General features: G+C 44.9%; 1 protein-coding gene across 1 annotated transcript in view; it reads left to right on the forward strand.

The window, feature by feature from the left end:
• Nucleotides 1-16,403, forward strand: part of LOC121572085 (calcium-binding mitochondrial carrier protein Aralar2-like) — a 97,874-nt gene that overhangs the window by 22,792 nt on the left and 58,679 nt on the right. Inside the window, exon 6 of the mRNA XM_041883978.2 lies at nt 3,380-3,526. Within this exon, the coding sequence (XP_041739912.1) occupies nt 3,380-3,526 (147 nt within the window). The remainder of the gene's footprint in view (nt 1-3,379; nt 3,527-16,403) is intronic.

Here is a 16,403-nt window from a genome sequence, read left to right on the forward strand (position 1 = left end):
AGAAGGTGCCGGCCGAGGAAGAAGCCCGAGAGACAGCCCCAAGAAAATGTTTTGGGGGGGCTAAAAGGGTGGTTGGCGGAGCCTAGTGTTAGAGCAGAGCCAACTCCCCGTACTCACGCGAGGAAGCGTGTGACTGGGCAGGCTCTGTGTTATGCGGAGCTACGTACTGTGTCGCCAGTGTTCCGGCACAGTCCTGTACGTCCTGTGCTAGCACCACGCACGTGTCGTGCGAAGATGGGCATTCAGCCAGGATGGGGTGTGCCGGCTCAACGCTCCTGGTCTCCAGTACGCCTCCTCGGTCCCGCATATCCTGCGCCTGTTCTACGAGCTGTATCGCCAGTGCGCGTGCACAGCCCAGTGCGTCCTGTGCCAGCGCCCCGCATGTGTAGTGCGAAAGTGGACAGCCAGCCAGGACGGGTTGTGCCAGCTCTCCGCTCCAGACCTCCAGTCCGCCTTCGCAGTCCGGTCCGGCCCGTTCCTGCTCCTCGCACCAAACCAGTGGTGCGTGTTCCTAGCCCGGCCCGGCCTGTTCCTGCTCCTCGCACCAAGCCAATGGTGCGCGTCGTCAGCCCGGTCCGGCCTGTTCCTGCTTCTCGCACCAAGCCAGTGGTGCGCGTCGCCAGCCCGGCCCGGCCTGTTCCTGCTCCTCGCACCAAGCCAGTGGTGCGCGTCGCCAGCCCGGTCCGGCCTGTTCCTGTCCCTCGCACCAAGCCAGTGGTGCGCGTCGCCAGTCCGGCACGGCCCATGCCTGTCCCACCGGTGCCAGAGCAGTCCGCTCCACCGGTGCCTGATCCAGCTCCGGTCAGCGGCTCCACTCCGGAGCCAGAGCAATCCGCTCCACCGGGGTCCAGTCCAGTAGATCTATGTTGGCCGGTGTGGTTCCCAATCAGAGGCAGCTGTCGCTCGTTGTCTCTGATTGGGGACCATACTTAGGCAGCCATTTGGCACTAGTTAGTTGTGGGATCTTGTTCCGTGTGAGGTATGTTGTTTGTCTACCTTGGACTTCACGTTTCGTTTGTTTATTGTTTTGTCGGTTGTTTATTCATATAAATAAACATGTATGCATATCACGCTGCGCCTTGGTCCATCCTGTCTGTAAACGATCGTGACAGCAACTCAAACCTTCAGCTCCCTCCACAGATTTTCTATGGGATTAAGGTCTGGAGACTGGCTAGGCCACTCCAGGACCTTAATGTGCTTCTTCTTGAGCCACTCCTTTGTTGCCTTGGCCGTGTGTTTTGGGTCATTGTCATGCTGGAATACCCATCCACGACCCATTTTCAATGCCCTGGCTGAGGAAAGGAGGTTCTCACCCAAGATTTGACGGTACATGGCGCCGTCCATCGTCCCTTTGATGCGGTGAAGTTGTCCTGTCCCCTTAGCAGAAAAACACCCCCAAAGCATAATGTTTCCACATCCATGTTTGACGGTGGGGATGGTGTTCTCGGGGTCATAGGCAGCATTCCTCCTCCTCCAAACACGGCGAGTTGAGTTGATGCCAAAGAGCTCCATTTTGGTCTCATCTGACCACACTTTCACCCAGTTCTCCTCTGAATCATTCAGATGTTCATTGGCAAACTTCAGACAGGCCTGTATATGTGCTTTCTTGAGCAGGGGGACCTTTGCGGGCGCTGCAGGATTTCAGTCCTTCACGGCGTAGTGTGTTACCAATTGTTTTCTTGGGGACTATGGTCCCAGCTGCCTTGAGATCATTGACAAGATCCTCCCGTGTAGTTCTGGGCTGATTCCTCATCGTTCTCATGATCATTGCAACTCCATGAGGTGAGATCTTGCATGGAGCCCCAGGCCGAGGGAGATTGACAGTTCTTTTGTGTTTCTTCCATTTGCGAATAATCGCACCAACTGTTGTCACCTTCTCACCAAGCTGCTTGGCGACGGTCTTGTAGCCCATTCCAGCCTTGTGTAGGTCTACAATCTTGTCCCTGACATCCTTGGAGAGCTCTTTGGTCTTGGCCATGGTGGAGAGTTTGGAATCTTTTTGATTGATTGCTTCTGTGGACAGGTGTCTTTTATACAGGTAACAAGCTGATATTAGGAGCACTCCCTTTAAGAGTGTGCTCCTAATCTCAGCTCGTTACCTGTATAAAAGACACTTGGGAGCCAGAAATCTTTCTGATTGAGAGGGGGTCAAATACTTATTTCCCTCATTAAAATGCAAATCAATTTATAACATTTTTTAGATGTGTTTATCTGGATTTTTTGTTTGTTATTCTGTCTCTCACTGTTCAAATAAACCTACCATTAAAATTATAGACTGATCATTTCTTTGTCAGTGGGCAAACGTACAAAATCAGCAGGGGAACAACTACTTTTTCCCCTCACTGTATGTGTAGATTGATGAGGGGAAAAAACGATTTAATCAATTTTAGAATAAGGCTGTAACGTAACAAAATGTGAAAAAAGTAAAGGGGTCTGAATACTTTCCAAAGGCACTGTATGTGATTTAAAGGGTATCTGTGTGATTTAAAGGGTATCTATGGATGTCTATGTGTGATTTAATGGGTATCTGTGTGATTTAAAGGGTCTCTGTGTGATTTAAAGGGTATCTATCATTAACCAGGTTTCCATCCAGCATTTTGATGCGAGTAAAGTACATTTAAAGGGTATCTATATGATTGAAAGTGTATCTGTTTGATTTAAAGGGTATCTGTGTGATTTAAAGGCTATCTATGAGTCATGAGTACTGATGAGTCAAAGCATCTGTATGACCTCTACCATGTGGGTTCGACCCTTTGTACATAATGTTTGTGCCCACATGTGTGTACCTGTCTCTATTCGTGTGTGTATCTGTCTATGTATGTGTGCTATTTGTGTGTGTGTGTGTGTGTGTGTGTCTGTCTCTGTGTGTTGTTAATTGGTGTGTGTGTGTTGTTAATCTGTGTGTGTGTGTTGTTAATCTGTTTGTGTGTGTGTTGTTAAACTGTGTGTGTTTGTTGTTAATCTGTGTGTGTGTGTGTTGTTAATCTGTGTGTGTGTGTGTCTGTCTCTGTGTGTTGTTAACATGTGTGTGTGTTAATCTGTGTGGGTGTGTTGTTAATCTGTGTGTGTGTGTTGTTAATCTGTGTGTGTGTGTTGTTAATCTTTGTGTGTGTGTGTGTGTTGTTAATCTATGTGGGTGTGTTGTTAATCTGTGTGTGTCTGTCTCTGTGTGTTGTTAATATGTGTGTGTGTTAATCTGTGTGGGTGTGTTGTTAATCTGTGTGTGTGTGTGTTGTTAATCTGTGTGTGTGTGTGTTGTTAATCTGTGTGTGTGTGTGTCTGTCTCTGTGTGTTGTTAATCTGTGTGTGTGTGTGTGTTGTTAATCTGTGTGGGTGTGTTGTTAATCTGTGTGGGTGTGTTCCTCTGTCTCCTCCCCAGGAGATGCAGCTGGAACATGCACGGCAGGCCTTTGTTCAGAGGGACAAGGCCCACAGCGGCTCCATCTCCGCCCTGGACTTCAGGGACATCATGGTCACCATCCGGCCCCACATGCTCACACCCTTTGTGGAGGAGAGCCTGGTGGCGGTGGGTGTGGCTTCCTTGTTCTCTGGTTCTCCTCCCTCTCTCCCTCTATTCTTCTCCTAACGTGTCATTAACTCAAACCTCTCTGACAGCAAACCAGGCGGTTAAATGTCTCTTCCTACACACACACACACACACATACACACACACACACACACACACACACACACACAGCTGTTTTGATGTAATCTCTTATTTTTCACTTTGTGTGTGAGGAAATAATTTTCTCACAATGATGGTGTTACATGTGTGTATGGTATGTTTGTGTGAGTAATTAAGTATGTATGTCTCACATGTCACTGTGTTTGTGTGTCTCCCTTCATGTCTAGCCTGTTTTATAAACACCTAGTGAACTCTGTCATTTCTCCCACTGTGTTTACCTCATAAACCAGCCATCTCTGGGTCCATGTTAGTAAACACACACTCACTGCCAGTATAGACGCATTAAACGCAATGCTGTGTGTGGAACCAAGCCTACACACACACTACACACTCTCTCCCTCTAATCTCTCTCACAAACACACACACACACCTAAAAATTAGAAATGATCAAATAGAACGCTCCGTTGGCACAAATATTTTCTCTTCTCTACATTTGTGTCCCTGTACATGGCTAGAATGTAGATGTCATGGCTAGAATGTAGATGTCATGGCTAGAATGTATATGTCATGGCTAGGGTGTAGATGTCATGGCTAGGGTGTAGATGTCATGGCTAGAATGTAGATGTCATGGCTAGGGTGTAGATGTCATGACTAGGGTGTAGATGTCATGGCTAGGGTGTAGATGTCATGGCTAGAATGTAGATGTCATGGCTAGAATGTAGATGTCATGGCTAGGGTGTAGATGTCATGGCTAGGGTGTAGATGTCATGGCTAGAATGTAGATGTCATGGCTAGAATGTAGATGTCATGGCTAGGGTGTAGATGTCATGGCTAGAATGTAGATGTCATGGCTAGGGTGTAGATGTCATGGCTAGAATGTAGATGTCATGGCTAGAATGTAGATGTCATGGCTAGAATGTAGATGTCATGACTAGGGTGTAGATGTCATGGCTAGGGTGTAGATGTCATGGCTAGAATGTAGATGTCATGGCTAGAATGTAGAAGTCATGACTATGGTGTAGATGTCATGACTAGGGTGTAGATGTCATGACTAGGGTGTAGATGTCATGGCTAGGGTGTAGATGTCATGACTAGGGTGTAGATGTCATGGCTAGGGTGTAGATGTCATGGCTAGAATGTAGATGTAATGGCTAGGGTGTAGATGTCATGGCTAGGGTGTTGATGTCATGGCTAGAATGTAGATGTCATGGCAAGGGTGTAGATGTCATGGCTAGGGTGTAGATGTCATGGCTAAAATGTAGATGTCATGGCTAGGGTGTAGATGTCATGGCTAGGGTGTAGATGTCATGGCTAGGGTGTAGATGTCATGGCTAGGGTGTAGATGTCATGGCTAGAATGTATATGTCATGGCTAGGGTGTAGATGTCATGGCTAGGGTGTAGATGTCATGGCTAGAATGTAGATGTCATGGCTAGGGTGTAGATGTCATGGCTAGGGTGTAGATGTCATGGCTAGAATGTAGATGTCATGGCTAGGGTGTAGATGTAATGGCTAGGGTGTAGATGTCATGGCTAGAATGTAGATGTCATGGCTAGAATGTAGATGTCATGGCTAGGGTGTAGATGTCATGGCTAGGGGTGTAGATGTCATGGCTAGAATGTAGATGTCATGGCAAGGGTGTAGATGTCATGGCTAGGGTGTAGATGTCATGGCTAAAATGTAGATGTCATGGCTAGAATGTAGATGTCATGACTAGGGTGTAGATGTCATGGCTAGAATGTAGATGTCATGACTAGGGTGTATATGTCAAGGCTAGGGTGTAGATGTCATGGCTAGAATGTAGATATCATGACTAGGGTGTAGATATCATGGCTAGAATGTAGATGTCATGACTAGGGTGTATATGTCATGGCTAGGGTGTAGATGTCATGGCTAGAATGTAGATGTCATGACTAGGGTGTAGATGTCATGGCTAGAATGTAGATGTCATGACTAGGGTGTAGATGTCATGACTAGGGTGTAGATGTCATGGCTAGAATGTAGATGTCATGACTAGGGTGTAGATGTCATAACTAGGGTGTAGATGTCATGGCTAGAATGTAGATGTCATGGCTAGAATGTAGATGTCATGACTAGGGTGTAGATGTCATGGCTAGGGTGTAGATATCATGGCTAGGGGTGTAGATGTCATGGCTAGAATGTAGATGTCATGGCTAGAATGTAGATGTCATGGCTGGGTGTAGATGTCATGGCTAGGGTGTAGATGTCATGGCTAGAATGTAGATGTCATGACTAGGGTGTAGATGTCATGACTAGGGTGTAGATGTCATGACTAGGGTGTAGATGTCATGGCTAGAATGTAGATGTCATGACTAGAATGTAGATGTCATGGCTAGGGGTGTAGATGTCATGACTAGGGTGTAGATGTCATGGCTAGGGTGTAGATGTCATGGCTAGAATGTAGATGTCATGACTAGGGTGTATATGTCATGGCTAGAATGTAGATGTCATGGCAAGGGTGTAGATGTCATGGCTAGGGTGTAGATGTCATGGCTAAAATGTAGATGTCATGGCTAGAATGTAGATGTCATGACTAGGGTGTAGATGTCATGGCTAGAATGTAGATGTCATGACTAGGTTCTATATGTCAAGGCTAGGGGTGTAGATGTCATGGCTAGAATGTAGATATCATGACTAGGGTGTAGATATCATGGCTAGAATGTAGATGTCATGACTAGGGTGTATATGTCATGGCTAGGGTGTAGATGTCATGGCTAGAATGTAGATGTCATGACTAGGGTGTAGATGTCATGACTGGGGTGTAGATGTCATGACTAGGGTGTAGATGTCATGGCTAGAATGTAGATGTCATGACTAGGGTGTAGATGTCATGGCTAGAATGTAGATGTCATGGCTAGAATGTAGATGTCATGACTAGGGTGTAGATGTCATGGCTAGGGGTGTAGATATCATGGCTAGGGGTGTAGATGTCATGGCTAGAATGTAGATGTCATGGCTAGAATGTAGATGTCGTGGCTGGGTGTAGATGTCATGGCTAGGGTGTAGATGTCATGGCTAGAATGTAGATGTCATGGCTAGAATGTAGATGTCATGGCTAGAATGTAGATGTCATGACTAGGGTGTAGATGTCATGACTAGAATGTAGATGTCATGGCTAGAATGTAGATGTCATGACTAGGGTGTAGATGTCATGGCTAGGGTGTAGATATCATGGCTAGGGTGTAGATGTCATGGCTAGAATGTAGATGTCATGGCTAGGGTGTAGATGTCATGGCTAGGGGTGTAGATGTCATGGCTAGAATGTAGATGTCATGGCTAGAATGTAGATGTCATGGCTAGGGTGTAGATGTCATGGCTAGAATGTAGATGTCATGACTAGGGTGTAGATGTCATGACTAGGGTGTAGATGTCATGACTAGGGTGTAGATGTCATGGCTAGAATGTAGATGTCATGACTAGAATGTAGATGTCATGGCTAGGGTGTAGATGTCATGACTAGGGTGTAGATGTCATGGCTAGGGTGTAGATGTCATGGCTAGAATGTAGATGTCATGACTAGGGTGTATATGTCATGGCTAGAATGTAGATGTCATGGCAAGGGTGTAGATGTCATGGCTAGGGTGTAGATGTCATGGCTAGAATGTAGATGTCATGGCTAGAATGTAGATGTCATGGCTAGGGTGTAGATGTCATGGCTAGAATGTAGATGTCATGGCTAGGGTGTAGATGTCATGGCTAGAATGTAGATGTCATGGCTAGAATGTAGATGTCATGGCTAGAATGTAGATGTCATGGCTAGGGTGTAGATGTCATGGCTAGGGTGTAGATGTCATGGCTAGAATGTAGATGTCATGGCTAGAATGTAGATGTCATGGCTAGGGTGTAGATGTCATGGCTAGAATGTAGATGTCATGGCTAGGGTGTAGATGTCATGGCTAGAATGTAGATGTCATGGCTAGAATGTAGATGTCATGGCTAGAATGTAGATGTCATGACTAGGGGTGTAGATGTCATGGCTAGGGTGTAGATGTCATGGCTAGAATGTAGATGTCATGGCTAGAATGTAGAAGTCATGACTATGGTGTAGATGTCATGACTAGGGTGTAGATGTCATGACTAGGGTGTAGATGTCATGGCTAGGGTGTAGATGTCATGACTAGGGTGTAGATGTCATGGCTAGGGTGTAGATGTCATGGCTAGAATGTAGATGTAATGGCTAGGGTGTAGATGTCATGGCTAGGGTGTTGATGTCATGGCTAGAATGTAGATGTCATGGCAAGGGTGTAGATGTCATGGCTAGGGTGTAGATGTCATGGCTAAAATGTAGATGTCATGGCTAGGGTGTAGATGTCATGGCTAGGGTGTAGATGTCATGGCTAGGGTGTAGATGTCATGGCTAGGGTGTAGATGTCATGGCTAGAATGTATATGTCATGGCTAGGGTGTAGATGTCATGGCTAGGGTGTAGATGTCATGGCTAGAATGTAGATGTCATGGCTAGGGTGTAGATGTCATGGCTAGGGTGTAGATGTCATGGCTAGAATGTAGATGTCATGGCTAGGGTGTAGATGTAATGGCTAGGGTGTAGATGTCATGGCTAGAATGTAGATGTCATGGCTAGAATGTAGATGTCATGGCTAGGGTGTAGATGTCATGGCTAGGGTGTAGATGTCATGGCTAGAATGTAGATGTCATGGCAAGGGTGTAGATGTCATGGCTAGGGTGTAGATGTCATGGCTAAAATGTAGATGTCATGGCTAGAATGTAGATGTCATGACTAGGGTGTAGATGTCATGGCTAGAATGTAGATGTCATGACTAGGGTGTATATGTCAAGGCTAGGGTGTAGATGTCATGGCTAGAATGTAGATATCATGACTAGGGTGTAGATATCATGGCTAGAATGTAGATGTCATGACTAGGGTGTATATGTCATGGCTAGGGTGTAGATGTCATGGCTAGAATGTAGATGTCATGACTAGGGTGTAGATGTCATGGCTAGAATGTAGATGTCATGACTAGGGTGTAGATGTCATGACTAGGGTGTAGATGTCATGGCTAGAATGTAGATGTCATGACTAGGGTGTAGATGTCATAACTAGGGTGTAGATGTCATGGCTAGAATGTAGATGTCATGGCTAGAATGTAGATGTCATGACTAGGGTGTAGATGTCATGGCTAGGGTGTAGATATCATGGCTAGGGTGTAGATGTCATGGCTAGAATGTAGATGTCATGGCTAGAATGTAGATGTCATGGCTGGGTGTAGATGTCATGGCTAGGGTGTAGATGTCATGGCTAGAATGTAGATGTCATGACTAGGGTGTAGATGTCATGACTAGGGTGTAGATGTCATGACTAGGGTGTAGATGTCATGGCTAGAATGTAGATGTCATGACTAGAATGTAGATGTCATGGCTAGGGTGTAGATGTCATGACTAGGGTGTAGATGTCATGGCTAGGGTGTAGATGTCATGGCTAGAATGTAGATGTCATGACTAGGGTGTATATGTCATGGCTAGAATGTAGATGTCATGGCAAGGGTGTAGATGTCATGGCTAGGGTGTAGATGTCATGGCTAAAATGTAGATGTCATGGCTAGAATGTAGATGTCATGACTAGGGTGTAGATGTCATGGCTAGAATGTAGATGTCATGACTAGGTTCTATATGTCAAGGCTAGAGGTGTAGATGTCATGGCTAGAATGTAGATATCATGACTAGGGTGTAGATATCATGGCTAGAATGTAGATGTCATGACTAGGGTGTATATGTCATGGCTAGGGTGTAGATGTCATGGCTAGAATGTAGATGTCATGACTAGGGTGTAGATGTCATGACTAGGGTGTAGATGTCATGACTAGGGTGTAGATGTCATGGCTAGAATGTAGATGTCATGACTAGGGTGTAGATGTCATGGCTAGAATGTAGATGTCATGGCTAGAATGTAGATGTCATGACTAGGGTGTAGATGTCATGGCTAGGGTGTAGATATCATGGCTAGGGTGTAGATGTCATGGCTAGAATGTAGATGTCATGGCTAGAATGTAGATGTCGTGGCTGGGTGTAGATGTCATGGCTAGGGTGTAGATGTCATGGCTAGAATGTAGATGTCATGGCTAGAATGTAGATGTCATGGCTAGAATGTAGATGTCATGACTAGGGTGTAGATGTCATGACTAGAATGTAGATGTCATGGCTAGAATGTAGATGTCATGACTAGGGTGTAGATGTCATGGCTAGGGTGTAGATATCATGGCTAGGGTGTAGATGTCATGGCTAGAATGTAGATGTCATGGCTAGAATGTAGATGTCATGGCTAGGGTGTAGATGTCATGGCTAGAATGTAGATGTCATGGCTAGAATGTAGATGTCATGGCTAGGGTGTAGATGTCATGGCTAGAATGTAGATGTCATGACTAGGGTGTAGATGTCATGACTAGGGTGTAGATGTCATGACTAGGGTGTAGATGTCATGGCTAGAATGTAGATGTCATGACTAGAATGTAGATGTCATGGCTAGGGTGTAGATGTCATGACTAGGGTGTAGATGTCATGGCTAGGGTGTAGATGTCATGGCTAGAATGTAGATGTCATGACTAGGGTGTATATGTCATGGCTAGAATGTAGATGTCATGGCAAGGGTGTAGATGTCATGGCTAGGGTGTAGATGTCATGGCTAAAATGTAGATGTCATGGCTAGAATGTAGATGTCATGACTAGGGTGTAGATGTCATGGCTAGAATGTAGATGTCATGACTAGGTTCTATATGTCAAGGCTAGGGTGTAGATGTCATGGCTAGAATGTAGATATCATGACTAGGGTGTAGATATCATGGCTAGAATGTAGATGTCATGACTAGGGTGTATATGTCATGGCTAGGGTGTAGATGTCATGGCTAGAATGTAGATGTCATGACTAGGGTGTAGATGTCATGACTAGGGTGTAGATGTCATGGCTAGGGTGTAGATGTCATGGCTAGAATGTAGATGTCATGACTAGGGTGTAGATGTCATGGCTAGAATGTAGATGTCATGGCTAGAATGTAGATGTCATGACTAGGGTGTAGATGTCATGGCTAGGGTGTAGATATCATGGCTAGGGTGTAGATGTCATGGCTAGAATGTAGATGTCATGGCTAGAATGTAGATGTCGTGGCTGGGTGTAGATGTCATGGCTAGGGTGTAGATGTCATGGCTAGAATGTAGATGTCATGGCTAGAATGTAGATGTCATGGCTAGAATGTAGATGTCATGGCTAGAATGTAGATGTCATGACTAGAATGTAGATGTCATGACTAGGGTGTAGATGTCATGGCTAGGGTGTAGATGTCATGGCTAGAATGTAGATGTCATGGCTAGAATGTAGATGTCATGACTATGGTGTAGATGTCATGACTAGGGTGTAGATGTCATGACTAGGGTGTAGATGTCATGGCTAGGGTGTAGATGTCATGACTAGGGTGTAGATGTCATGGCTAGGGTGTAGATGTCATGGCTAGAATGTAGATGTAATGGCTAGGGTGTAGATGTCATGGCTAGGGTGTTGATGTCATGGCTAGAATGTAGATGTCATGGCAAGGGTGTAGATGTCATGGCTAGGGTGTAGATGTCATGGCTAAAATGTAGATGTTATGGCTAGGGTGTAGATGTCATGGCTAGGGTGTAGATGTCATGGCTAGGGTGTAGATGTCATGGCTAGGGTGTAGATGTCATGGCTAGAATGTATATGTCATGGCTAGGGTGTAGATGTCATGGCTAGGGTGTAGATGTCATGGCTAGAATGTAGATGTCATGGCTAGGGTGTAGATGTCATGGCTAGGGTGTAGATGTCATGGCTAGAATGTAGATGTCATGGCTAGGGTGTATATTTCAAGGCTAGGGTGTAGATGTCATGCCTAGAATGTAGATATCATGACTAGGGTGTAGATATCATGGCTAGAATGTAGATGTCATGACTAGGGTGTATATGTCATGGCTAGGGTGTAGATGTCATGGCTAGAATGTAGATGTCATGACTAGGGTGTAGATGTCATGGCTAGAATGTAGATGTCATGACTAGGGTGTAGATGTCATGACTAGGGTGTAGATGTCATGGCTAGAATGTAGATGTCATGACTAGGGTGTAGATGTCATAACTAGGGTGTAGATGTCATGGCTAGAATGTAGATGTCATGGCTAGAATGTAGATGTCATGACTAGGGTGTAGATGTCATGGCTAGGGTGTAGATATCATGGCTAGGGGTGTAGATGTCATGGCTAGAATGTAGATGTCATGGCTAGAATGTAGATGTCATGGCTGGGTGTAGATGTCATGGCTAGGGTGTAGATGTCATGGCTAGAATGTAGATGTCATGGCTAGAATGTAGATGTCATGGCTAGGGTGTAGATGTCATGACTAGGGTGTAGATGTCATGACTAGGGTGTAGATGTCATGGCTAGGGGTGTAGATGTCATGGCTAGAATGTAGATGTCATGGCTAGAATGTAGATGTCATGACTATGGTGTAGATGTCTTGACTAGGGTGTAGATGTCATGGCTAGAATGTAGATGTCATGGCTAGAATGTAGATGTCATGGCTAGGGTGTAGATGTCATGACTAGGGGTGTGGATGTAATACCTAGGGTGTAGATGTCATGGCTAGAATGTAGATGTCATGGCTAGAATGTAGATGTCATGACTAGGGTGTAGATGTCATGACTAGAATGTAGATGTCATGGCTAGAATGTAGATGTCATGACTAGGGTGTAGATGTCATGGCTAGGGTGTAGATATCATGGCTAGGGTGTAGATGTCATGGCTAGAATGTAGATGTCATGGCTAGAATGTAGATGTCATGGCTAGGGTGTAGATGTCATGGCTAGAATGTAGATGTCATGGCTAGAATGTAGATGTCATGGCTAGGGTGTAGATGTCATGGCTAGAATGTAGATGTCATGACTAGGGTGTAGATGTCATGACTAGGGTGTAGATGTCATGACTAGGGTGTAGATGTCATGGCTAGAATGTAGATGTCATGACTAGAATGTAGATGTCATGACTAGAATGTAGATGTCATGACTAGGGTGTAGATGTCATGGCTAGGGTGTAGATGTCATGGCTAGAATGTAGATGTCATGGCTAGAATGTAGATGTCATGACTATGGTGTAGATGTCATGACTAGGGTGTAGATGTCATGACTAGGGTGTAGATGTCATGGCTAGGGTGTAGATGTCATGACTAGGGTGTAGATGTCATGGCTAGGGTGTAGATGTCATGGCTAGAATGTAGATGTAATGGCTAGGGTGTAGATGTCATGGCTAGGGTGTTGATGTCATGGCTAGAATGTAGATGTCATGGCAAGGGTGTAGATGTCATGGCTAGGGTGTAGATGTCATGGCTAAAATGTAGATGTCATGGCTAGGGTGTAGATGTCATGGCTAGGGTGTAGATGTCATGGCTAGGGTGTAGATGTCATGGCTAGGGTGTAGATGTCATGGCTAGAATGTATATGTCATGGCTAGGGTGTAGATGTCATGGCTAGGGGTGTAGATGTCATGGCTAGAATGTAGATGTCATGGCTAGGGTGTAGATGTCATGGCTAGGGGTGTAGATGTCATGGCTAGAATGTAGATGTCATGGCTAGGGTGTAGATGTAATGGCTAGGGTGTAGATGTCATGGCTAGAATGTAGATGTCATGGCTAGAATGTAGATGTCATGGCTAGGGTGTAGATGTCATGGCTAGGGTGTAGATGTCATGGCTAGAATGTAGATGTCATGGCAAGGGTGTAGATGTCATGGCTAGGGTGTAGATGTCATGGCTAAAATGTAGATGTCATGGCTAGAATGTAGATGTCATGACTAGGGTGTAGATGTCATGGCTAGAATGTAGATGTCATGACTAGGGTGTATATTTCAAGGCTAGGGTGTAGATGTCATGCCTAGAATGTAGATATCATGACTAGGGTGTAGATATCATGGCTAGAATGTAGATGTCATGACTAGGGTGTATATGTCATGGCTAGGGTGTAGATGTCATGGCTAGAATGTAGATGTCATGACTAGGGTGTAGATGTCATGGCTAGAATGTAGATGTCATGACTAGGGTGTAGATGTCATGACTAGGGTGTAGATGTCATGGCTAGAATTTAGATGTCATGACTAGGGTGTAGATGTCATAACTAGGGTGTAGATGTCATGGCTAGAATGTAGATGTCATGGCTAGAATGTAGATGTCATGACTAGGGTGTAGATGTCATGGCTAGGGTGTAGATATCATGGCTAGGGTGTAGATGTCATGGCTAGAATGTAGATGTCATGGCTAGAATGTAGATGTCATGGCTGGGTGTAGATGTCATGGCTAGGGTGTAGATGTCATGGCTAGAATGTAGATGTCATGGCTAGAATGTAGATGTCATGGCTAGGGTGTAGATGTCATGACTAGGGTGTAGATGTCATGACTAGGGTGTAGATGTCATGGCTAGGGTGTAGATGTCATGGCTAGAATGTAGATGTCATGGCTAGAATGTAGATGTCATGACTATGGTGTAGATGTCTTGACTAGGGTGTAGATGTCATGGCTAGAATGTAGATGTCATGGCTAGAATGTAGATGTCATGGCTAGGGTGTAGATGTCATGACTAGGGTGTAGATGTAATACCTAGGGTGTAGATGTCATGGCTAGAATGTAGATGTCATGGCTAGAATGTAGATGTCATGACTAGGGTGTAGATGTCATGACTAGAATGTAGATGTCATGGCTAGAATGTAGATGTCATGACTAGGGTGTAGATGTCATGGCTAGGGTGTAGATATCATGACTAGGGTGTAGATGTCATGGCTAGAATGTAGATGTCATGGCTAGAATGTAGATGTCATGGCTAGGGTGTAGATGTCATGGCTAGAATGTAGATGTCATGGCTAGAATGTAGATGTCATGGCTAGGGGTGTAGATGTCATGGCTAGAATGTAGATGTCATGACTAGGGTGTAGATGTCATGACTAGGGTGTAGATGTCATGACTAGGGTGTAGATGTCATGGCTAGAATGTAGATGTCATGACTAGAATGTAGATGTCATGGCTAGGGTGTAGATGTCATGACTAGGGTGTAGATGTCATGGCTAGGGTGTAGATGTCATGGCTAGAATGTAGATGTCATGGCTAGGGTGTAGATGTCATGGCTAGGGTGTAGATGTCATGGCTAAAATGTAGATGTCATGGCTAGAATGTAGATGTCATGACTAGGGTGTAGATGTCATGGCTAGAATGTAAATGTCATGACTAGGGTGTATATTTCAAGGCTAGGGTGTAGATGACATGCCTAGAATGTAGATATCATGACTAGGGTGTAGATATCATGGCTAGAATGTAGATGTCATGACTAGAGGTGTATATGTCATGGCTAGGGGGTGTAGATGTCATGGCTAGAATGTAGATGTCATGACTAGGGTGTAGATGTCATGGCTAGAATGTAGATGTCATGACTAGGGTGTAGATGTCATGACTAGGGTGTAGATGTCATGGCTAGAATGTAGATGTCATGACTAGGGTGTAGATGTCATAACTAGGGTGTAGATGTCATGGCTAGAATGTAGATGTCATGGCTAGAATGTAGATGTCATGACTAGGGTGTAGATGTCATGGCTAGGGTGTAGATATCATGGCTAGGGTGTAGATGTCATGGCTAGAATGTAGATGTCATGGCTAGAATGTAGATGTCATGGCTGGGTGTAGATGTCATGGCTAGGGTGTAGATGTCATGGCTAGAATGTAGATGTCATGGCTAGAATGTAGATGTCATGGCTAGGGTGTAGATGTCATGACTAGGGTGTAGATGTCATGACTAGGGTGTAGATGTCATGGCTAGGGTGTAGATGTCATGGCTAGAATGTAGATGTCATGGCTAGAATGTAGATGTCATGACTATGGTGTAGATGTCTTGACTAGGGTGTAGATGTCATGGCTAGAATGTAGATGTCATGGCTAGAATGTAGATGTCATGGCTAGGGTGTAGATGTCATGACTAGGGTGTAGATGTAATACCTAGGGTGTAGATGTCATGGCTAGAATGTAGATGTCATGGCTAGAATGTAGATGTCATGACTAGGGTGTAGATGTCATGACTAGAATGTAGATGTCATGGCTAGAATGTAGATGTCATGACTAGGGTGTAGATGTCATGGCTAGGGTGTAGATATCATGGCTAGGGTGTAGATGTCATGGCTAGAATGTAGATGTCATGGCTAGAATGTAGATGTCATGGCTAGGGTGTAGATGTCATGGCTAGAATGTAGATGTCATGGCTAGAATGTAGATGTCATGGCTAGGGTGTAGATGTCATGGCTAGAATGTAGATGTCATGACTAGGGTGTAGATGTCATGACTAGGGTGTAGATGTCATGACTAGGGTGTAGATGTCATGGCTAGAATGTAGATGTCATGACTAGAATGTAGATGTCATGGCTAGGGTGTAGATGTCATGACTAGGGTGTAGATGTCATGGCTAGGGTGTAGATGTCATGGCTAGAATGTAGATGTCATGGCTAGGGTGTAGATGTCATGGCTAGGGTGTAGATGTCATGGCTAGAATGTAGATGTCATGGCTAGAATGTAGATGTCATGGCTGGGTGTAGATGTCATGGCTAGGGTGTAGATGTCATGGCTAGAATGTAGATGTCATGGCTAGAATGTAGATGTCATGGCTAGGGTGTAGATGTCATGACTAGGGTGTAGATGTCATGACTAGGGTGTAGATGTCATGGCTAGGGTGTAGATGTCATGGCTAGAATGTAGATGTCATGGCTAGAATGTAGATGTCAT

The sequence above is a fragment of the Coregonus clupeaformis genome, chromosome 8 (genome assembly GCF_020615455.1).
Source record: "Coregonus clupeaformis isolate EN_2021a chromosome 8, ASM2061545v1, whole genome shotgun sequence".
Classification (NCBI taxonomy): domain Eukaryota; kingdom Metazoa; phylum Chordata; class Actinopteri; order Salmoniformes; family Salmonidae; genus Coregonus; species Coregonus clupeaformis.